This window comes from Mustela erminea, chromosome 4 (genome assembly GCF_009829155.1).
Source record: "Mustela erminea isolate mMusErm1 chromosome 4, mMusErm1.Pri, whole genome shotgun sequence".
Taxonomy (NCBI): Eukaryota; Metazoa; Chordata; class Mammalia; order Carnivora; family Mustelidae; genus Mustela; species Mustela erminea.
The window spans coordinates 136,613,936-136,639,097 of NC_045617.1; the positions used below are offsets into that span (position 1 = coordinate 136,613,936).

Genomic DNA, 25,162 nt, shown 5'->3' on the forward strand with positions numbered 1-25,162 from the left:
AACAGTATGGAATTTTCTCAAAATGTAAAAATAGAGCTACCCTATGACCCAGCAATTGCACTAGTATTTACTCAAAGGGTACAAAAATACAGATTCAAAGGGATACATGCACCCCAATGTTTCTAGCAACATTATCAATAATAGCCAAACTATGGAGAGAGCCCAAATGTCCATCGACTAATGAATAGATAAGAACACACACACACACACACACGCGCGCACGCGAATATTACTCAGCCATCAAAAAGACTGAGCTCTTGCCATTTGCCATGATATGAATGGAGGTAGAGTCTACTACACTAAGTGAAGTGAGTCAGAGAATGGCAAATACTATATGATTTCACTTATATGTGGAATTTGAGAAAGAAATCAGGAATACATGGGAAGGGGGGAAAGAAAAAAGGGGAGAGGGAAACAAGCCATAAGGGACTTTTAACAGTAGAGAAAAAATTGTGTTGTTGGAGGGAGGTGTGTGGCAGGTGGACTAGATGAGTGATAGAGATAAAAAAGGGCACTTGTTGGGAAGAGCACTGGGTATTGTATATAGTGATGAGTCACCAGGTTACGTAACAGAAACCAATATCGCTCTATATGTTAACCACCTAAAATTTAAAACAAAACAAAATTACCCCCCCAAAAAAGGCTGCAATCATCAAAAGGCTTGACTAGGGCTTCCAAGGTGGCTCACTCAGAAGTCTCAGTCCTTGCAACATGAGCCTCTCCATAGGCTTCTTGCATGGTTTCCCCCATAACATTCCAGCTGGCTTCTTTCAGAGCAAGAGACCCAAAGATAAAGCAAGGTAGAAGCCATATCATTTGGAAATGATACACCATCACTTCTAGCATATTCTAGTAGTCACAGAGGCCAACCTTGTTATGGGAGGGGACTTACACAAGGGTATGAATACTAGGAGTTGGGGATCATTGAGGGCTATCTTGGAGGCTGGTTATCACAACACACAGGAAGTTTTACAAGAGCAGAAAAATCTCAAAAGTAGTGAAAAACATGGCAGATGTTGCTAATATGTCTCAAGTGATTTTAAAATTAGGTATAATTTCACACACACACACACACACACACACACACACACACACGTGTAGTCCCTCTGGATAAAAAGCCACTTGTGCCAGTGTTCAGGTAGCTATTAAATTGTCTTGCATCCATCTGTATCCCGTTATTAATTCAAGGAAAGCTAGATATTAAAGCTTTAAAAGAAGAGTCAGACAAAGTCAATATTAGACCCATATTACTAGAGGAAACAGTGCTGGCCTGAATGCAAGGCATGGAACCATCTCTTTAAGAAGCCACCACCTTTGGAGATTGCTGTGAACTTCAGAATTCCATAGTTCTATTCACATTGGCTAAAAATCTGAATTAGGGCCGGTAAACACTGTGGAGCTGGAATTCTAGGTAGCAGTTATAAAAGCAAGGCAGTCACCCCCTCTCCTTCGTGGGCCCCACAAAATTAGCCAGAAAGAAAAGAGGATTCATACCAGAACTTTGTGGAGTGGATAGCTCATTTAATGGTAACTTTAGACAGAGCTAAGATGTACTAATAATAATTCCACAGATTCTGGGTTTTCTAGCAAAGTATGCATATTTATAGAAAAGAACAAATGTCTCAGCAGCTACTTACTAAATTTAGTTGCAAGAAAAATCCCAAAAGTCTCCTTTTGGGATATTTTTGTAAAATCTATTTAAAATATATGTTACTAATGCAAACTTCTAAGGTTGACATTGCAGTTAATAACACTGATCCTTATTTACATTTTGTATTTTCTACATGAATGATTTTGAATGACATCACTGCATTTAGTGACATCTTATTTATTTATTTATTTATTTATTTATTTATTTTTATTTTTAGAGAAGGAGGGGGAGAGAGAGGGGCTGGAAGAGAGGCAGAGGGACAGTGAGAGGGTCTTAAGTAGACTTCATGCCCAGCATGGAGCCTGAGGAGGGGCTCGATCTCACAACACAGAGATCATGATCCAAGCCAAAATCAAGAGTTGAATGCTTAACCAACTGAGCCATCCAGGTGTCCTGGTATCATACTCATTTTGGGTGAGGAGGTTCTTGGATTTTTGACTCGTGTTAGATATGCAAAATACTGACATACATACTTCATCTATACAGCCCGGGTTCTTCTTCTGCTGGAGTCCTCTATCAATCAGTCATTTAACTTTTAAAAATTTAAAGTTTTAAACAAAAATTCAAAGAACTCTAGCATAACTGCAGGACAGATTATCCTTTATGGTCGATACTGTATTTATCTACACCCTGTGTGAATAACTAAAAATGATAATTTTTCAGAAAGATTGAAAGTAAGGATGTCACATCATCACTAGCCCTTGGACACTCTCCTAAGTAGAAAGAAATGTGTTTGCTAGTAACTTCTAAATCTTATTAGAAAAACTTACAGAAAAGTTGAAAAAACAAAATAGTAAAAAGCATACTTACTTACCTTTACTCAGATTCACCTATTGATAATATTTTACCCCATTTGCTTATCCTTTGTTCTCTTGCCTCTATCTTTCTATCAACCGGTTGCTTGATCTATCCAGAGAGGAATGCAAAAGGGTATATTAATATTGAGAGAGGGAGGGGGGCAAGAAGGAGAGGGAGAGAGAATATTTACATGCAGTTGTGTGTGTGTTTGTCTGTGTATATATGTACATACATATTTTTTCTGAAGCCATCATGGTTCTTTATCCCTAATATGTTACTGTGTATTTCCTAAGAATAAGAATGGGATAGCCTCTTTCATGACCACAGCATAGCTGTCAACTGCAGTACATTTAAGGTTGATAATTTATATATTTTTAAAATTTTTGTTCAAATTCCAGTTAGTTAATATGCAGTGTGATATTGGTCTCAGGTGCACAATATAGTGACTGAACACTTCACATCACCTGGTTCTCATCACAAGTGGCCTCAATCTCCATCACCTACTTCACACATCCCCCCCACCCACCTCCCTTCTGGTAGCTGTCAATTTGTTCTCTAGAGTTAATAATCTCTTTCTTGGTTTGACTCTCTTTTTTCCCCTCCTTTGTTCATTTTCTTTTGTTTCTTAAATTCCACATATGAGTGAGATCATATGGTATTTGTCTCTCTCTGACTAATTTATTTTACTTAACATAATACCCTCTAGTTTCATCCACATCATTGCAAATGGCAAGATTTCATTCTTTTTATGGTTGACTAATGTTCCCTTGTATAAATATACACACTTTCTTTATCCATTCATCAGTCTCTAGACACTTGGGCTATTTCTATAATTTGGATACTGCACATTATGTTGCTATGAATATCAGGGTGCATGTATCCCTTTGAATCTGTATTTTTATATTCCTTGGGTAAACATCTAACAGTGCAATTGCTGGATTGTAGAGTAGCACTATTTTTAACTTTTTGAGTAACTCCATACTGTTTTCCCGAGTGGCTACACCAACTTTCACTCCCACCAACAGTACAAGAGGATTCCCTTACTCTGCATCCTTGTCAGCACCTGTTGTTTCTTGTGTTGGTTTTAGCCATTCTGACAGGTATGAGTTGATATCTTATCTCCGTTTTGATTTTTTTGATTTGTAATTCTCTGATGAGCAGTGATGTTGAGCATCATTTTATGTGTCTATTAGCCATCTGGAAATCTTCCTTGGAAAAGTGTCTATTCACATCTTCTGCCCATTTCTTAACCATATTATTTGATTTTTGGGTGTTAAGTTTGGTGAATTCTTTATAGATTTTGAATACCAACCCTTTATCAGGTATGTCATTGCAAATATCTTCTCCTGTTCCATAGGCTGCCTTTTAGTTTTGTTGATTGTTTCCTTCACTGAGCAGAAGCTTTTTATTTTGAGGAAGTCCCAGTCATTTACTTTTGCTTTTGTTTCCCTTGCCTCAGGAGACATAACAAGAAAGAATTTGCTGTAGCCATGTCAGAGAGGTTACTGCCTGTATTCTCCTCTACGACTTTCATGGCTTAATGGCTCACATTTAGGTCTTTAATCCATTTTAAATTTATTTTCGTGTATGTTGTAAGTAAGTGGTCCAGTTTCATTCTTCTGCATGTTTTTACCCACTTTCCCCAACACCAGTTGTTGAAGAGACTGTCTTTCCCATTGGCCAGTCTTTCCTGCTTTGTTGAAGATTAATTGACCATATAGTTGTGGATTCTTTTTTGAGTTTCCTGTTCTCTTTCATTGGTCTGTGTGTCTATTTTGTGCTGGTGCCATGCTGTTTTCATCACTACAGCTTTGTAATATAACTTGAAGTCTGGAACTGTGATGCCTCCAGCTTTGCTTTGCTTTTTCACAATTGCTTTGGCTATATGGGATCTTTTGTGGTTCCATACAAATTGTAGGATTGTTTGTTCTGGCTCTGTGAAAAATGCTTTTGGCATTTTGATAGGGATTTCATTGAATCTGTAGTTTCCTTTGGGTCATATACACATTATAATAATATTTTTTTCTTCCAGTCTATGAGCATGGAGTGCTTTTCAGTTCTTTATGTCATCATTACTTTTTTTCATCAGTGTTTTATAGTTTTCAGAGTACAGGTCTTTCACCTCTTTAACACTGATACTTTAATCTGCTCTTTGAATTTCAATTTTCTCAACTGACCCCAGAAAGTCCTTTATAGCACTTTTTCCCTGCAAGACAGGATCTGGAATCAGTTCAGTCTAAGATCTGGCTCCAGTGCAGAGCCAGTCTAGAGTCAGATATCTTTTACCTGGAAATTTTCAAAGCCTTAATTTGCCTTTTAGAACATTGGCAATTTTTTTTTTAGCAATACAGTTCCCCTTCTTCTTTTTTAATAAACACTTCCTACTTTTGAGGTTGTCTGATATTTCCCCATCATTCTACTCAGGTTATGCATTCTAGGCTGGAACACTCCAAGAGTAATGTCATGTTCACTAGGTGTCACATCTGGAGGCACTCAATGTCCATTTGTCCCTCTGTGGTGATGGTAATTTTGATTGCTCAGCCAAGGTGTTTTCCAATTTCTCTCTTAAAACTAATAAAACTGTGGGAGAAATTTTAAGATCATGAAAATAACATCATCAAAATTTCCCCCTACACTTAGCATCTATTATGGATCCTTGCTTGTTCTTGATTTTTTTTTTCTTGCTTGATCTTTATTACAATGGCTGCAAAACAATGATTTTGTAACTCCTGCATTCCTTCTGAACTGATATGTCAGCTCTCCACATTCTACTGGAAGCCAAAGTCCTCCCTCCCCTTTCCTACATTTACTTATCTAGTTATTTATCCAATTAGTGTCAGTTTTATCCACTTATCTATTTATTATTAGGGCTCCTGAATACCCATGATTAGTAACTTATTATTCATTAGTGGACTTAATTGTTTTTTTGTGCTCACACTGTTCCAGATTTGGCCAGTACAACCCCCTTCAAGCTGGTTCCTGTGTTGTAACATACCCCTTAATTTGAAGGAATGCTGCCTTGTTTCTGGCATAACAGGAAGCCTACTCTCATCGTTCCTTCGTTATTACTTACATGCATTTCCAATCTGGTTATTTGTTGTTGTTTTTCATGCAGCACAGGATGCTGGGAATAGAATACTTAAAAGAGCATGGTTATAAAAGACAGATATGATATAGCCTAAAACTAAAGCTGAGACAGGAAAAATAAAACAACCCTACAGAATTTTGGGGTAGTGGAATGATAATCACAAAGATGGCCCAAGTTATTAGGAAACTATTTAATCAGATCAAATTAAGTTGTTATTAATAGTGTGGTTTTGTAAATATTTGGTGCTTAAATGTGATGATTATATTTGTGCATATTAATAAGCTAGACAATTTTTTTTTAATTTAGAAAAGAGCTTGTGCTTTTATTTTTAAATTGATAATAGTTGGTATCAAATAACTACAATACTCCACATACCATAATATTCTCCAAGATATATTTTTTATATAATAATATAAATGTTTTATTTCTAGAAGTGTAGTAAATGGTGACTAGCAAATTTTTATTAAATTGAGCACAATTCTGTGAGCTGAGAGCTTTCTAAAATTTAGAAATAAATCTGCAAATATTCATACAATGTATAGATCTGGCTTCTTTTGTCTAACATTATACTTAAGAGATTCATCTGTCTTGTTGCTTATAGAGATAATTTGTTCTTTTTCATTTCCATGAAGTATGACTCTGTAATGAAGATATTAAAATCATTTTTGTATATTTTGCTTTTGATGGCCATTTGGGTTATTTCCAGTTTGGGGCTATTATGGATACATTTACTATGGACATACATGTCCATGTCATAAGGCATTTGTGTGTTTACCTATATTTATGTATAATGTGTGTAAATGGCTTTCCAGAGTGGTTTTACAAGGTTGCATTCCTACCAGCTTTCATGAGAGCTCCAGTTCTCCCACATCCTCACCAAAACTTGGCATTGAATGACTTTAAAGTCTTAGCCAGATTGACAGATGTATAATGACATGTCATTGAGCTCTTTATTTGAATTTACTTTTAAGTAATGATTTGGAGCATCTTTTCTTATGCTTATTGGACATTTGGATTTTCCTTTGTGAGAAGTGCCTATTCAAGTCTTTTGCCCATTAAAAAAAAATATATCAAATTGTGTTGTCTGTCTTTTCTTTATTGTTTATAAATATATTCTAGTTACAAGTCCTGTGTGCCTGGGTGGCTCAGTGGGTTAAAGCCTCTGCCTTCGGCTCAGGTCATGATCCCAGGGTCCTGGGATCGAGCCCCGCATCGGGCTTTCTGCTCAGCAGGGAGCCTGCTTCCTCCTCTCTCTCTCTGTCTGCCTCTCCGCCTACTTGTGATCTCTGTCTGTTAAATAAATAAAATCTTTAAAAACAAACAAACAAACAAAATCTAGTTACAAGTCCTGTGTCATCCACAAATCTGAAAATATCTTCTCCCATTCTGTGGCTTGCCTTTCAACTCCCCTAATGATGCCTCTCTTTATTTTTTAAAGATTTTATTTAATTTTTAAAAGATTTTATGTATATATTTGAGAGAGAAAGAGAGCACAAGCAGGGGAGGAGCAGAGGGAGAAGTAGACTCCCTATAGACTAAAGAGTCTGATGGGGTGGGCTCCATCCTAGGACCCTTGGCTCATGACCCAAGGATGCTTAACTGACTGAGCCACCCAGGTACCCCTAAGATTTTATTTTTAAAGTAATTTCCACATTCAGTATAGGGCTGGACCTCACAATCCTGAGATTTATAACATGCTTCACCCACTGAGCTAGCCAGGAACCCATGTCTTTTCTTTATTTAAGAACACCACCTGTAGGCAAATAATACATTATATGTTAACTAAAAAAAAAAATAAAGATAAAAAAAAATTGCATGTAGTTTATTTTTATTAAGTTGTTGAATATGTGAGCATAAAGATGTTTGTAGTATTCTTTTATTATCCTTTTAATAAATATAGGATCTATAGTTATTATGTCTATTTGATTTCTGATATTGGTAATTTGTATGCTCTTTATTTTTATCTTTGTTATGCTTGTTAAAAGTTAATCAATTTTATTTCTTTTTTTGAAGAATGAGCTTTTTGTTTCATTTACTTTTTAATTGTTTCCATATTTTCAATTGCACTGACTTCTGATCTTATCTTTATTAGTTCCTTCCTTCTACTTATTTTAGATTTATTTTCCTCTTTTCCTAAGTTCTTGAGGTAGGGTTATTGATATGAGAATTTCCTTTTCTCTTATATGGACATTTAGTGCTATAAATTCCCCTATCAACATTGTTTTAACTGCATCCCACATATTTTGGTATGTTACATTTTTAATTCTGTCTTGTGATGAATGAAAGTTCTTAACATTAGTAGCATCAACATACCTGCTCATTCTTTTATTGTTAGTGCTTTTCATGTCCTGTTTAAAAATCTTTGCTTCTGGGGCACCTGGGTGATTTAGTTTTAAGCGTCTGCCTTCAGCTCAGGTCATGATCCCAGGGTCCTGGAATTGAGCCCCACATCAGGCTCCCTGCTCAATGGGGAGCCTGCTTCTCCCTCTCCCACTCCCCCTGCTTGTGTTCCCTCTCTTGCTGTCTCTGTCAAATAAATGAATAAAATCTTCTTAAAATTTTTTTTACTTTGGTCATAAAATATACTTCTGTGAAAAGATTTTCTTCTAGAAACCTTATTGTTTCCCTTTCACACTTAGGTTCATGATCCATTTGGAATTGAATTTGTGTATGGTGTGAGATAGGGATCAAGGTTTGTTTTCCATCATATGAATATCTAAGTGATCAAGCAATATTCATTGAAGAGTCCATCTTTCCCTCACAAAACTGCAGTGAGACTCTTGTCATAATCAGGTGACTGTTTATATATGGGTCTATTAAATTCTCTGTTCTCTTCCATTTGTCTAGTTATCCTACTTTGTTTTTGAATTCTATACCTTTATATCTTGATATACCTTTATGTCTTGATATCTTCTACTGTAAATCCCCCAGCTATTTCCTTATTTGTCATGATAAAGCTAATCTTATCCCTTTGTATTTTCATTTAAATTTTAGAATCAGTTTGCCACTTTAAAATAAAAAAGCTTGAATTTTAACTGAAATTCCATTGACTCTATAGACCAATTTGAAAACACTGATGCCTTTACAAAGTGTGTCTTTTAATCCATGAGCATGAGAATGGTTTAGTCATCCCTCCTCATTTATTTACTCTTCTTAATTTCTTTTTTTGAATATTTTGTAGTTTTTCATGTAGAGGTCCTGCTCACCTTTTGTGAGATTTGTTCATAGGTATTTGATGGTAATGATACTATTGTAAATGGTTCTTTTTAAAGTAAATTTCTAATTTTTTCAATGTGTTGAAACAAGATTGATGTTTTATACTGCTATTACATCAGTGATGTTGTCAAATTCACTTATTATTTCTAATAGTCTGGATTCTTATAGATTCTGTGTGTATACTATCATAACATATATAACTAATCAGAATTTTATTCTTGTTTCAAATCATTATATCTTTCTAACTTCTTTTCTTTTACTTAAGTCACTGCATTGACCAAGACCTCCAGTGTAATGCTGACAACAAGTGGTGAGAATGGACAAAGTTAGGAGCCTTTTGAAAATCTAGGTACCCAGGTCTCATCCCCTCAAAATTTAGTAGGTCCAGGTTGGGGGCCTTGAAAATCTACATTTTAACAAATATTCTAAGTGTTATCAATGTACGGGTGTCCTAGAAATACACTTTATTTATAATATTTTTAAAGCTTCAATCACCTGAAGAGTTTTCTTGATTAGGATGGAATATTGCGCTCTTCTTTCTTCCTTCTCTTCCCACTTTCATCTTCTTCCATGCTAGTGATAGATGTATAAAATGTTACTCTTTCAAGCACCCTGTTTTGCTTCTTCTCTTTCCTGTCTCTAGGTCTCCATATAACATGCATGTATGGGTCTTCAGTGTTAAAGTGTTGACTGGCTTTAGAAAAGAAAAAAAAAATCCTCATCCTGCATCAGCAGTTCTACTAAAAAAGAAACAATCTTTTTTAAAAAGTATATTCAAAAGTTGTTGAGATCACAGTTGAATTCAGTTCTTTCTATATACACACCCACACATGCATACACACAAACAATCATATGGGTGTTGTCACATGATAGAAACAGTATGAGGAAAAAAAAAACAGATTTTAAAAGATGCACAGTTGTATAAAATAAAACTTGAATAATACGAAATCACTTGAGAGAAATATGGGTACCATGTGGTTTCCTAAATATGGCTCATTCCAAATCAAAGGAACAATGTATTTTCTTAGATTAAGAGACAAAATATGCCATGGATGTTCATGGAAGGAAGAAGAGATAGAAAAATAGCTGCAAATATCCTAGAGTATTAGAGCTGGACAGGGCCTTAAGATCCCATTAGCTGACCCCACCGTTCCTACAGCTGAGGTGACAGATCCAACCTGGTAAAGTGAGTGACTTGCTCAGTGTTACTTGGTGAGGTAGTGGTAGTACTGGGCGCAGCACCCAGCTTCCCAGATTCCACACAAGAGCTTCCTGCCTGATGTCCCTCAGATAGTTTATGATAAGAGATCATATATATGGAAGGAATCCTAGAGAATAAAGAATGTGGATACATCGGAACAAACCTACTGAAGTGAGTCCTTCATGCGGGATAAGAGGGAGCTACATGAATGAGATCAATTTTGTGAACAAATTGTAAGAAAGATGTGAGAAGGTAGGCAAGGTGAAAAGGGAATGGGAAAAACTAGGTAAGATAAAGAAAAGAGTAAATTAAGGAAGTAAAAAAAATGGAAGAGAACAGTCAGAAATAAAAACACAATAAAATAATTCAAGAACATGTAGATAGACATAGTATCTTTATGTCCTTTTTGCCAAAAGTGTATCTATCTAGAATTACTTCAGTAATAAAATGTCCATAATGAAATTGTATGAAGATACATTGAGATTCCTTTAAAGAAAGGTACACCTAATGTAATGGCAATGTTAAGTTCTTAAACTTCTAAAATGCCGAAATAAGATCTAGAAATCTAAAGATATACTTCTCTATATCAAGAATCGTGAAATGTTGGGGCTGTTTCCACAGTTAAAGCTGTGGAAAGACAAACATCAAAGAGTTTAACCCGGGTCATGATCCCAGGATTCTGGAATTGGGCCCTGCATCGCATTGAGTTGTCTGCTCAGCTTCCCCCACCTCCCCGCCTGCCTCTCTGCCTACTTGTGATCTTTCTGTCAAATAAATAAAATCTTAAAAAAAAACCCCAAAACCCATGAAATGTAAAATCAAAGAAACACAGGGAAAGCTAAAGCTAGGTGTTTCTTCAAATGACTCTATTGGGCTTTGTTTTTAAGACATGGTTGAAGAATGAAAATACAAGGGGATGGAGAATGGCTCCTATATTGAACAATCAAGTGGCACTGCCTTAATTCAAAGACAGATAGAGTTTTTACAGTATTCAGAATTGTTGGACTTAATTTCCTTACTTCCGTACTTCCTTAAAAGCCTGAACCTAAATGTTACAATCATAATATTGGTTTACACCCTGACTAGCCATGTAAAAACATTAACCTTCATGGTTCATTTGATGAGCCAAAGGTTCCTATTGTGCCTCCTGGGAGAGGAGGCATCCATTTTTAATTCATGTTTCACAGAGATAAACGGGACATAATCATGAGCCAAATGTCATAGAAAAGTGAATTTTAAGTGTGGCTAGTCAACCAAATACATATACTTAGCAAGTCAATATACTGATTCAGGACACAGGATTTAAAATCAGGCAGATACGGGTTTGCTCCCCAGTTCACTCCTTGCTACTCATTACTTATGTAACAACTACTTCCTTCTCTTTTCTCCTACGTCCCCTCCCTTCTTCTATTAAAAAAAAAAAATCTACTGAGCATTTACTATGTACTGGGTTCATGCCATAGACTAGTGGACCAGTTATCTGACATTGTTGAGGGAGAACATGGGAAGTTTATAGGGAAGAAATTTGTGGTGTGTGACACAAGCAAATGTGTAGATGCAGAAGTGAGCCAGACTGGGACAAATCCGAGCAGACTGGAAGCAAATAATGGGCCATGCGTTTGGAAAAACATGTTAAAATCAGGTTGTGAAGGGCTCTGCATGCCAGGATAAGCAATTTCAAATTAACTATGCAGATAATTGGCAAACAATTAGACACTGAATGGTTCAGGGGGAAGTCTAGTACAGAAAGCCAAAGGAGGAGACTTCTTCAAGAACAGTTTACTATGTACTAAAAAGCAGACAAGAAAGAAATGGATTTAACTGTTAAATGGATATGATGACCTTTAAAATAACTTTGTTTGGCCGGTGGGGATGGAAACCAGTAGTGGGGATGAAAGAGGGGATTGGGGGTTAAGACATGGAGACTGTGGGACAAGAGATCCACAGGAAGCTTAAGCGGAATGGGAAGGAAATAGTCTTGTAGAGATTGAGGAAGCAGTGAGGCCAAGGGCAGTTGTATTTTTCCTAAGATGAAGAGTTACTAGCTATGTGTGTAGCAGAGAGACTGAAGATTCTAGGGAGCAAGAGTTTGAACTGACAGCCAAAGTGCGGAGGGAAGTCTGGCAGAGCTGGGCCAGCTTCCCTTCTTCCTCTGAGATTCAAGGGTATGACTCGACCCTGACATCTCCTTTGTAGCAGGGAGGGAATCAAGGCAACGTTTATCTGTGTACTCCAGGTGAGCTCTTACTAGAAAGGAGAGTGGCAACATCAGGCCACAAAAAGACCAAGTGACTGAGGCTGTGGAAAGACAAACATCAAAGAGTTTAGCCCATCAATAGATTCAGTAGGAGCATCAAACCATTCTGATTCACCTTTCTACTTCCTTCTGTGCTGTGTAATGTGGGAAGTTTGCAGTGCAAACATTCAAAGAAATGTAAAGTGCCCTTGATCTTCACCTCAATGGCACAGGGCTATAGAGACTACAGGTCCAATGCAAAGACCACTATTTGTCCCCTAAGTCCCCAAATAAAGAGAAAGTTAAAGGGTAAAACGAATGGATATTTTTGTAGACATAAACACATCCTAGAAGTTAGCGATTGTAAAAGAGGATCACTCAGTTCTGTGGGAATATGCCTAGTGTACATTCAAAGCATCAACTCTGGAAACTTTATTGCCAAACTGCTCCCAGACTTGTCTATACTTCTTTTCCTCTACTTTCCACCTCCAGGTTTCAAGGGGGCTTCTGAGGATTGCAGATCTAGTTGCATCTTAATTTGAGCTCCCGGTTGGGAAAGAGGGACTGGAGGGGTACCCCGAGTGCAGTGCCCTCCTCTGTGGCCACCAGGGGCTGGTACTCCAGCAATAATAATTCCACGCAAGGAAAGCTTAAGTTGGTACAACTGGCCAGGCGTCCTCAGTCCCGAGGATCCTGTGGGTTAAGGAGACCCTAGTGTGCACTTGAAGAGCAGAGTAAGTGCGTTTGGCGGGAGAGGGCACAGTGCTGACTGGGCATCTTTGCTTTGGAGTCTTCCCTTTCGCATCAGCCTATCTGTGCCAACAGCTGAAAACTGGGGCTGCGGGCAGGAGGCGGGGTGTCAGTCGGGAACACTGACCCGTTGGCCCCGTGGCTGCAAGAGGAGTTAGGGGAGCCCTGGGAGCAAGCCAGTGATAGCCTGATCTCTGCTCCAGTCCACAAATCCTTAACGGATTTTCTTTCTCTCCCTTCACCCTTTTCTCTCCTTTGCTCTTTCTTTCTCGCTCCCTCTTTTTTTTTCCTTTTTCCCCTCTTTTCCCCCTCCCTCCCCGTCCCCTTCCCTTCCTCTCCCATCCCCCTCTCCCCTCCCCCTCCCCGTGTGTGAGCCTCTTCCTTTCCCCTCCTCCCCTTTTCCGCCTCTCTCCTTCTCTCTCTCCATCTCCTTCTCCCTCTCAGCTCGCCGGGCGACCCTGCTCCTGCCTCCCACATTAATGGCGGCATCTTCGGAGGATGATATAGACCGGCGGCCCATCAGAAGAGTCCGCTCCAAGAGCGACACGCCGTACCTCGCCGAAGCCAGGATCTCCTTCAACCTAGGGGCAGGTAAGGACGACCCTCTCGCCGTACACTCTCCTGCACCTCGCTTCCTCGCCTCCCTTTCCTCCTCACCGGCTGGCTCAGCCCCCTGCCCCTCCTTGGGTGTCCCCCTCCCGGCAGTGCCCTCCCTCCAGCCCCCCTTCCTACCCAGCCAGGCTCCGGGCTCGCTCAGTCGCTCTTTGTGTCGCCGGTATTCCGAGGGGTGTGTATGTGTGTGTGTGTGTTGCGGAGGTGGGGGAGGGTAGCGCGTGGAGCCCTACATCCGCCCAGGAGTCACACGCGGGCTTTCCCCTTTCATGAGGAGAAGAAAGTGTTGTCAGTGATAACAATGATCTTAGGAATCACCAAGGCTGTCTGGGGATGCGAGTGCACTGGCTGTGGGCGGAGGGTCTGGCAAGGCTCTGCTGGTGAGGTTTGCTGGCAGGGCTACTACAGGGTGGAACTTGTTGGTGACATTCAGACTGGTGATTTTGCTGGTTTGCTACCACTGCTGCGGTGGGGGCTATGGAGAGGGTTGACAGCTAGGAACAGGACCTTATCCTTTCCCCCAAGCAGTTTGAGAACAACCTTGGGGGTGATAATAATAATAACACGGTCCATAGGCTACATGATAGGTGATTTGATTCTGTCCGTGGTACTTGTGCCCAAAGTGACCCAGATGGAATGAAGGGAAAAGGACAAGTGAGGTAAAGGAGGAAGGGAGATGGGAGGAAGGAACGGAAAGAGGGAGGAAGAAGAAGAAGGGGCAGTAGAAAGGACTGAGGGATTCAGAAAATCAAATTGCTTCCGTTGAGACCTCTCTGGGTACCTGATAAGCAGCACCCAGTGTCTGCTGTCCGCTCTGCCGCAGCCGCTCCAGATTTGCAGGCAGACCTCACTCTCTGTTACTAGTAGATGGTCATTATCACTGGGAGGAAGTTGTTCACCACTAACTTCATACTGCTGCCTTTTCTGAATGCCTCCTGAGCTCCAACCCCCACTCCACCCCCGCCCCCAGCTTGTGTTTCTTCCTTTCTGAAATCCCTTAGTGTTCCAGTAATTCCAGTGCAAAAAGTGTGAGGGCATTTTCTCGGAGACCCTGCCTCAAGATAGGTTTGAATACCAGATAATACCATTTTCCTTAGCAAACTAAATCTTGGAAATGGAACTGAATCAAAGTATGTGTTTGTGCGCATGTGTTGGAGCAAAGGGGACCTTCAAATGATAAATACTGTATACACTATTGAGAAGTTTGGACAAAAGATTAAAATTCTGATTAGAGAAACAGGATGTGGTGTCCAAGTGACCATATCTTCACGAATGGAAGAATGGCAACAGAAAGTACCAAAGTGGCGTTCTTGGAGTATTATTTTCTTGGAGTATTATTTTCCTGTCTTGGTGATTTGGGGTTTTGATCGTATGTTCCTTGTCACTCCTAAAATGTTTTCCTCTGGCTTTAGGGCTGGGGAAATGAGGTCTTTAGTGGGGGCAGTTTGGGCCATTTTTGTGGTATGCTGTAGTAGCCTGTGGTCTCATTATGGAACTGTTAATCCTTCACTTGTATGTTCCACATTCAGGATGTGGTTGTGAGGGGTCTTCAGAAGGACTGAGAAGAGTTTCTTTTAAGATTGAGATTGTTTTCTCACTGAGAAATATTAGAAATTTTTCCACTGACGCCTTTGCTACCAAACACTGGTATATTCCTTAGGGTCTTATGCTTATTAGGACCGGAGAAAAATGGCTGGAGTGGCAGTTAGTAAAAGTTGTTTACCTTGTTTTACTTACAACAAAACAATAACATAAAATACTAAAAGAGAGCTTCAAGTTTCAGCCACTCCTGACTTGGGTTGAGCCATTTTGCCACCAGATTAAACCCAGTGACTTGCAATCTTTTATTCTGGTTGAATTACTCTGGAGGCCAATTAAATGCCTGGACTTTTCAGACAAGACTTGTCTCCCTATAATCTGGAAATAAACAAGTCCAACAGTCCCTCCTATATGTCCCTTAGAATTACCCCCCAAAAGCAAAGTTAAGAAAGACACCAGCAAGAAAGAGAAATGCCATGCAGGGGATGTTGGAAAGAAGCAGCTTTGGGCTGTGTTCTGCGGTTAGGGGAGCTGTCCTCTGTCTGTGGTGCTGAAACGAGGGACTGTGTGACATGACTGTAAGCAAGATATGCGGGGGAGGGGTGCCCAGTCCCTCCAAGTGATGGAATCCCAGGGAAAACACAGAAGATCTAGCCACCAAAAACTTTTCTATCCCTGCCCACCTACATTTACCGCCTATTTACTACGCCTCGCGTCTACTGCTCCTCTGCTCAAATCAAGCAGTTCTGCTCTAATTTTGTGCAGGCTGCTCACTCCCGGTGCTTTGTTTATTTTCCAGCTGGTTTCTGGTTGCTTTTCTGACATAGTAAGATCTACTCGCAGATGTGCCTTTCCCCCGCGTTTAAAAGTAATTGTAACCCCTGGTTTAAAAAGCAAACAGCCTTGTTTATCTCCTTGAGCAGCAAGTTGTAATTAAACTATTAGTGTCGTTATCAGCGTTACTGAACAGAGGAGCCTGCACACTTTGGATAAATTACATAATTTGGGCATAGAGAGAATTTTGTTTGTCTTTTAACAACAATTTACAAACAATTAAGCAAGGAAGCTTTACTCTGCTCTTTATTCCCACTCCTCTTCTACCCCTCAAGTAGTCACTCATTGTTTATTCTTTCCAGAAAAATTCCTTATTGCTTTAAACTATTTATGTTTAATATTTGCTTTCTCACACCTATTCATTATATGTAAACCCATGTTTAATATTTTAGAGGTTTAGTAATGCTTCATGGAATAAATACACATATATTCATTTTATTTGGCTATCACAAAATCATTTTGGATACCAACACCCTTAAACTAATCTATATAGTTGCCAAATAAAGTAGACTGGGCATTTTGAATACTAATTAAATACTTAAGCATCCTTTCAACTATATCTTGTCCCTGAGGGCACTTAATAATATCGTTTCAGAAATAACTCCACAGCTTGAGTGAAGGATATACTCATTCACCTACAGTCCCATGTCAGTCAAAGAATAGCACCAAAATGTGGGTCTTAAATCATTTTATGAAGATGCAAATTTCAAGTTTCAGCCTAAACTGCCGGAGTATAGAACAGAAATTTTCAGAACCGTGACTTCCATTTTTTTCTAAAGGAGCCTCTTTTGTAGGTTTTTAGCTTCTATTCAGCACGTAGTATATTATGCTAATATTGATAATGATTGTTTACTGAAAATAGTATAAATGCCAGAGAAAATTAAGCCAATGTATCTGCTAAAACTTACCCAGACACATCAGACCTCATTTAAAACATTGAAGGAGTTTTTTTTTTTTCCCCGAGAAATTAAAATGTGTTATAAGGACATTGTGTAACAGAAGAATATGTTCACACTATTAGTAGCAAGTGTTTCTAATTGTGTTCTCACTTAGTAATGAACATCACTGACATCTAGCTTGTGAGAACTTACCCTGCCTTATGAGGTCATTCATTCACTGCATTGAAGTGAATGCAGTGAAGTTGCATCTCATCTGGTGAATATTTTCCTATAAGCTAGTGTGTTTCTTTAATCTTTATATTGAGAGCACATAGAAGAGTATTTGACACATAGAAGGTGCTGAAACTGGAAAGTTCTCTGCAATTACATACTAAGGTGAATGGATGTGTTATGGTAAATAGAAGATTTAAGCAGACCAAAAATTTCTTTGAGGATGTCAAAAGAAGGAAGGCTAGTCACCCTGATGATGATTTAGGATTGTTTAAAACCCAAAACCAATATTGAGCCACGACTGAGAACAGTAAGAACTTCTCTAATCATAAGGAAGTTTAACCTATGTTGACATTTCAGAATTGCTTCTGTGTGGAGTAGATTTTAAGTTAATAGCATGGTCAGCCTCAGAATACCTATCCTCCTTAGGAGGTCAAGATCTCTTTTAGTTTCGATGTCACCCAAGAATAGCTGTTTCTGACTTCTACTGCTTTTCCACTCTTTTAGGCACAGAGGATAATGGCAGTCCAAATTGGCTTGTTCTGGCTACTTCTAAGAATGGGTGGGTCAGGGGTCCCTGGGTGGCTCAGTGGGTTAAAGCTTCTGCCTTCTGCTCAGGTCATGATCCCAGAGTTCTGGGATCAGAGCCCCACATCGGGCTCTCTGCTCAGCAGGGAGCCTGCTTCCTCCTCTCTCTCTGCCTGCCTCTCTGCCTACTTGTGATCTCTGTCTATCAAATAAATAAATAAAATCTTAAAAAAAAAAAAGAATGGGTGGGTCAACTAGATTAAGTTATAAACTGGATTCAGGGGGTTCTCTTTTCTGCCTTTCTTGAGGAGGAAATCTTTATCTCTTAAATGATGAAAACCTATGATACTGAAAAATGACAGCCCAGAATGTGCCATCATCACATAGCAATGAGAACTGTCCCTAGGCAAAACTGTGAATATTGTCATACTCAACCAAGATTGTTTTACCAATCTGAAGGTCTTGGCAATCATCTTCCTTTACTCTTTCACTGAAGAGTGCCAGTGTCTCTTTCATTTTTTTTAAAAAATTATTTATTTATTTATTTTACCAATTTCAAATTGAAGGTTAATCATATGGGTCTGGCTTTAATTTGGTGGGCCCAAAATCTCCTTGGAAGAATTGCTTCTAAAAAGTAGGAAGGGAGGGAGGGAGAGATAGAAGGAGGGAGGGGAGAAAATAGGGAGGGAAGGAGGAAGGTAGGAAAGCAGGAAGGAAATACTGCTTCTCACGTTCAGTAGCCACATTCCAAATGGATGACCATGTAGTTGACCAGAAACCTCTTTTATGAAACTTTCTGAGGTTCTGCCTTCCTTCTTTAGTGTTATTAAAGCTAACCAACTTGGTAATCTCATTATGTAATACATTCAGATGGTACTGATGAAACTGCTTCAGGCAATATAAATAATATAAACAAAGTTAAGGAAAGTAAATAATTAACAATATGAGAATATGGGAAGCCCTTGGCTGTTAATATTTAACGTGGCTGCTTATCATGTCATCATTTCAACAGCAATCCATATGTTTATGAGACAATTAAAGTACAAAATCTGTGTCACATGGTTAAATTTTCTTGGGATCTCTGGTCTGGGCATTATTCAATTTTTTTTTAAACATCTAAGTATTATATTTACTATTATCTAACCACTAAATGATAAGTTACTTGTTTAGTTTGTCTATAAAAGATATATATTTTTATTTTTATGGAAGACCATGGAGATGTATTTTATATGGAAAGTATGAATCAAGAGACAGAAAAGCTTGATTTTAATATATCTGCATCTGATAGCATGGGCAAGTCATTTAATTTTTCTAGGCTTGATTCATTCAGCCCTAAGATGAGGGATCTAGATTTTTTTTTTTAAGATTTTATTTATTTATTTGACAGAGAGAGATCACAAGTAGGCAGAGACGCAGGCAGAGACAGGAGGAAGCAGGCTCCCTGCTGAGCAGAGAGCCAGAGGCCAGCCTCCATCCCAGGACCCTGAGATCATGACCCGAGCTAAAGGCAGAAGCTTAGCCCACTGATCCATCCAGGCACCCTAGGTTTTAAGACTGCTAAAGTCTCATCCAACCTAAAGATTTCCTATGAATACCTGGTACTTCTAGCTCTAGCTGTACTACTAGATATACACTATACCACTGATTTTTATATGCTGTCTTATTTATGGTATAAAACATACAGTGGAATAGCATAATTATAGAAATAATTAAAAATATTTAATTACAGCTAAGTTATGAAAATAAGCTTAATTTAAAGAAGAATTGATAAATATTAATAATCAATATTCTTAATAATGTGCTAGGAGGCACATTTACATTAATCATCTTAATTAAAATGTTTTAAATTTGAATATTTAGGGATTCGAGTCTTTAACATTGTTGATGCTTTGTAAATAATATCTATTGAATGATTGAATAGGTATTGGAGAAATCATGGCAGTAAATGAAAAGTGAGAAAACGAAATATTAACCCAGTCTCCCAATTGGCATTAGCCTGTCCTCTTTTATAATTAAAATGAATAGGGTATATAAGATCTATATTTTTCCTTTATCCTTTTAAATTACTAGGGAAGGTAAATATATCCCTTTGGAATTCAGATAGAATAACCCTAACTTCTAGATACTAAGTGTAAAACTAGGTCATGGATTACAAAGAATTTTTTTTTTCCTTTTTCTTTCCCAGCATATATGGTGACAGGAGCAAATAAATTGTTGGTTAGAATAGGTGCAAAAAAATGTATTTCATGCATATGTTTCATTGCCAACCAAAAATGTTTTAATACAACACGTGGAGTTACTCCTTGATATATGCAACTTCAATTCGTGATTATTTATTATACAAGCAGGCATTAAGACCCAAGTGGAAGCAGAAGATAGTTTGTAGAGCTATTTTTCTTTTTGGCTTGATAAGGTGAAAAAAGGGACATGTATTATAGCCAATGTATTATGTCATATAAACGGAAGAGGCCCTGAAAGAACTGTTAATAGAGATAATATTTCCTCATTGTGTGATACAAGAATTCTAGCATTTTCCCCCTTTGTTTCATCACTGTCCCCATCCACTTTGGTCGGTGATAAAGTGAATGTGATTTCAGGAGGAAAAAAAGTGAGCCATGTTGACATCTTAATTGCTTTAATTTACAAGTCTTTTATATAATGTAAAATAGTTAAATAAAAGACAAAATCAATTTAATGGCCTTATTGAGTGATGATGGATTGGTGTGACTTTCTACAGGTTGTTGAAGGACAACAGGAATAGTCACACTACTAGTTATTTAACATTTATAAAGACAAGTGTTTTGTAAAAGCCTGTAGCTTTCTTATTGATCTTTTCTACCACATCTCTATACCCTAAACTAACAATTTAGGAACAGTGTCTTTGAACAGTTAACATTTGGGCTGTAATTGTAGTCACGAGAATTCAAAGTACATCTTGGTTTTGAAACTATACTGAACATTATCAATATGATTATTTGCCATTTATAGACGTAGAGATCCCATTATTTCTGGATCTCTACCAAACATATGAGAGCAAGTTGGTTTAATACTCAACCATGGTGTAAACAACGTATAGAAAGAGCTTCATTGTGCTTGAATTTATCCCTATTCCATTTGAGACCCGTGCTTTGTGGGGGAGGTGGAGGAAGGTAAGAAGAAATAATAATAGAATAATACTTATTCATTCGACAAATATTGAGGAGTTGAATATGTATTAGACCATGTTTTAGACACTTGGGAAACATTAGTGATCAAAACAAACAGCATCTAACCCTCATAATTTTTAACTTCTAAAAGTGGGTTATGGACAATAAACAATATAATAATTACATACATTGCATAGTATTCTATAAGTTAAGTGTTAGGGCAGAAGCAAATAAAGCAAGTTAAGAGTTTAAGGCACATGGAGGCAAAGAAAGGGATGGATTGCAGGATAGGCAACACTGAGAAGAAGGAACGAGAACCAAGTTCTCAGAAATAGGTGAAAAAATGAGCAAAAAGCCAGTATGGGTGGAGGACAGGGCAAGAGGGAGCTCGGGGAGAGCAAATGGAAAGCCTCTTTGTCTGGACTGTTCCTGATATGTTCAAGACCTGGCAAGGAGCCCAGGCTTTCTGGAGAGGAAATTTGTGAGGGAACAGGGGCCAGATTACACAGGATCTGGCGGGCCACTGCTGGGCTTTGACTCTCCTCTTAGTGACATGTGGGATGGTGCAGGGATTTAAGCATAAGAGTAACATGATCTGAGAAAGATCTTAAAAAGGATCACTGGGGGTGCCTGGGTGGCTCAGGGGGTTAAATAAAGCCTCTGCCTTCTGCTCAGGTCATGATCCCAGGGTTCTGGGATCAAGCCCCATATCGGGCTCTCTGCTCAGGGGGGAGCCTGTTTCCTCCTCTCTCTCTCTCTCTGCCTGCCACTCTGCCTACTTTTGATCTCTGTCTGTCAAATAAATAAATAAAATCTTAAAAAAGGATCACTGGGACCGCTGTGGTATGAGCAGACTCTTGTGGGGCAATGAGGAAGCAGGGAAGCTAATTTGGAAGCTTTTACAGTAACCCAGAGAAATAGTGGTGGCTCAGCAACGATGGACAGCAGCAACAGTGAGAATTGGTCAGATTTTGTATGTATTTCAAGGGATAGCCAACAAGCTTTCATGATGGATTCAGTGTGGGTTGTAAGAGAAGGAAAGGACCAAGAAGTCCCTCAAAGGTTTGGCCTGAGCAACTACAGGATAAAAGAGCCATTTTGGAGCATGGGGGATGGTCAGAAGTTCAAATGCAGAGAGGTCAGATGTGAGATGCCTTCTAGACATCCCAGTGGAGCTATCAAATGGGCAGTTAGACAAGCCTAAGGCTAAACATGAGGTCTGGCTCGGAAATACATATTTAAGTTGTCTGCATATACAAAGTGTTTATTAACAACTACTGTGCCAAGGGCTTTATTAGCCTTTGCTCATTTATATCCCATAATGACCCTATGAGATTGGCATGGTTATTACAATCCTTATTTTATCCACTTAGAAACTAAGTCACAAAGAGGTCAGATAACTCAGCAATGGAGATGTAGATAATTAGGGGAATAAGGTGAAGAATTGGAATTTGGGTCATCTTTTTAATATGACTCCAAACCCATATTCTTAGTGGCCGGGATTTCTTATAAGAGAGCAAGCTTATGTCAGCTTTGCCATACGGTCACACTTTAAGTTGAACATGGCTAAGGGAAAAAAAGAGAAGTAAAAATGCATCCTAGCTCAGTATTTTAAAAATATTTGGCTAGAACTCACTAAGAAATGCACTTTAGGGGCGCCTGGGTGGCACAGTAGGTTAAGCAGCTGGCTCTTGGTTTCAGCTCTAGTCGTGATCTTGGGGTCATGATGTCGAGCCCCACATTGGGCTCTTTGGTAAGTATGGAGCCTGCTTGAGATTCTCTCTCTCCTTCCCCATGCGCCCCTCCCTGCTTGCACTCTCTCTATTTAAAAAAAAAAAAAAAAAAAAAACAGAAAGGGAAAAATGTGCTTTATATCACCTCACATACACACATGCATATTTAAAATTAGAATAAAATATTCCTGAAAATACTCCTAATAGATGCAAATATACTATGCTGTTTTCTATATTATCCTATCCTATCCCTTCCCACTCCATTTCATTCCAACATAGTCTAGTTACAAAAATGCTAGTTACAACCCATCTAAATGATTTTACCAGCAGTCTAAAAATCATTTCTTTATTGGTCGTTTACCAGATGCTATTTCTGCACTCAGAAACAGTATTTGCAAGGAAATCCTCAAAGAATGTGGTACATTCATTTTCTTAACTGGAAATGAATCAAGGTGAAAGAGAAAAACCCCAGAGTCAGGGCCAACTTAGCTATTGGGTACAGTTGGCACAGAGTTCAGGCTCACAATACTTTTCAGGGCCCACAAAAATGTTTTAATTTCTTGTAAAGTCAAGAGAAAAAATGAATATAATCCAGCCTGGTTTATAGTTGTCTTTATACCAACATAGTAATAAAATACAGTATTTATTTATTTATTTGTGGTGAAAGGGGCAAAAATGCCTAGGAGCCACGGAAGTCACAATGCAGCCCTACAGAATACAAAGAGGAGCAGTCCTTTCTTTTCCAAGGTAGTCTAGTGGTTGTGTGGATATACTTTTGAAACTATGCTTCTTTGGTTCAAACCCACACTCTGTCACTTACTAGCTTTCTGACCTTGGGCAAGACATTCAACCTTTTATGATCTCAGTTTTCTCACCTATAATATGGAATTAATAATGGTGACAATCTTGGAAGGTTTTTGTTGTTGTTGTTTTTGAAGAGCAGATAATTTTATTACATGTGAAAGGCTTAGAATAATACTTGGCATATAGTGAGCATTCAATACACAAAGTGGAGGGCACTCATCCTTGTTCAATTCTTCCAAGATACTACAAAACAGAAAAGAATGAGAAGAATGAAAAGAAAAAGAAAAAAAGAAGATGCCCATCTAGTTACCATATCTTATAGGACCAAATGAGCTACAAATTCAGGAACTTCCACATAAGGAACAAATTTTTTTAGCTAAATTTTACATTATTCAGTGCTTCTTGTCTGGAGTATTGAATGAATATGACAGGCCCAGAATGAGAAAGGAAGTCACCGTCCGACTCTAAAAGTTAAGGAAATGTACATTTAATGTCTATCCTCTGACTGAAGTTGAATGGATCAACCTTGATATGTCTTTGCAAATGGCCACTTGGAAATGACTATTCCAGTAGAATAACTACTGGAATTTCCAGTGATCCCCTGATCATGGAACAGGTGTTTTGTGGAAAGGGGGGGAAAAAGAGCAGAGAGAGGGACACAGGGAGAAGAAAGGAGGAAGGCAAAAAGGGAAGGAGAAAAGAAAGAGAATACAACTTTTTAGCTTGAGAAGTCTTCAATGTTGGCCAGGTGAACATCAAAAAAATCACAGAATCTTAACTTTTGAGAGCCAGGAGAAGCATCTTCTCTCTCCTGAGTCATGGGCACAAGTGTTCTGTGACAGGTTTAGAGATTTGTTGATCTCAAAATCTGAGTCTGCTACTGAAGGGCTGAATCATCTCTGAATCTTTGAAACCTATAACTTGGGGATAACAGTCTGCCTCATTTTTGTTGATACTTTAAGGACCAAACATGAAAATGTTTTGCCAAGAGCCAAGTACTATGCAAAGGCGAGAAACAGATGTGGTCTGGGTGAATGAGATAGCTTTAAATGTCTGGCTGTGCCACAAATAAGGCATGGGAATGAAAATGTGAAAACCAGACTAATTCTACTTAAAATGTTGCCTTTGCCATAGCCAAAAGTTCAACCCAGCCTAATAGCCCCCAAAGACTGACTATAGCATCTACTGACTTATAAATGTAGGTGACCTTCATGCCTCCACTGTCAGCTCTCATCAGGGAATGACATGTGGCTGCCTTAGGATATTATTATCAACCCATAAGAGAAAAAGTGCTTGAATTTTTACTCTGCTGCACTCTAGAACCACTGGCCATGTGGGGCACCAGTCCAACTTGGCCATAGGCAGACACTCAGCCCAATAACTAAGTACACTCCTCTTTCCCAACCTCCCCTCCCATTTTCTTCATGCTCTACTCCTTCCCCCAACTGACTGTCCTGATTATTTGTTTTGACCTTAAACAACACACCCAAAGCTTTCAAGGCCAGTTCTTCATTTCTGAGAGGAAGAGGCTCAAACGTCCCCAGTGTATCTGCGGAAGTCTAGGGCTGTTCACTACCTCCCACTCAACCATAGAATTATACAGTTTGCACAGCTGTGAAGCCAGCTGCCCTGTGTTCCCTCCAGATCACCCTCTGAGCTGCCTTCCAGCAACATCTTTGCTGTTTCTGGACATGATGCTGGCTGCAATCAGCAAGGAAGCAACTATTTCAGTAAGAAAAGTGACTTCCACCACCAGTTTTGGTAAAGGACTCAGAGACACCTCACATGTAAGGCAGATTCACAGATCTAGGAACAGTTTCTCCATGTTCAGTGCATTCCACTGAATAGGACAGGCAAAAACAAAATTAGGAGTGGATGGGTTCTTATTTTTATTTGTACTTCTTGTCTTTGTTTCAC

At 38.8% G+C, this 25,162-nt stretch overlaps 1 protein-coding gene across 5 annotated transcripts in view; it reads left to right on the plus strand.

Annotated features, from left to right (window-relative positions):
- The window catches only part of PHACTR1 (phosphatase and actin regulator 1), a 553,820-nt gene that overhangs the window by 29,307 nt on the left and 499,351 nt on the right, over window positions 1-25,162 (plus strand). For all 5 annotated transcript variants that reach the window (XM_032341117.1, XM_032341122.1, XM_032341119.1 and 2 more), the window contains one exon: window positions 13,385-13,531. In XM_032341117.1, coding sequence (XP_032197008.1) covers window positions 13,385-13,531 — 147 coding nt within the window. The remainder of the gene's footprint in view (window positions 1-13,384; window positions 13,532-25,162) is intronic.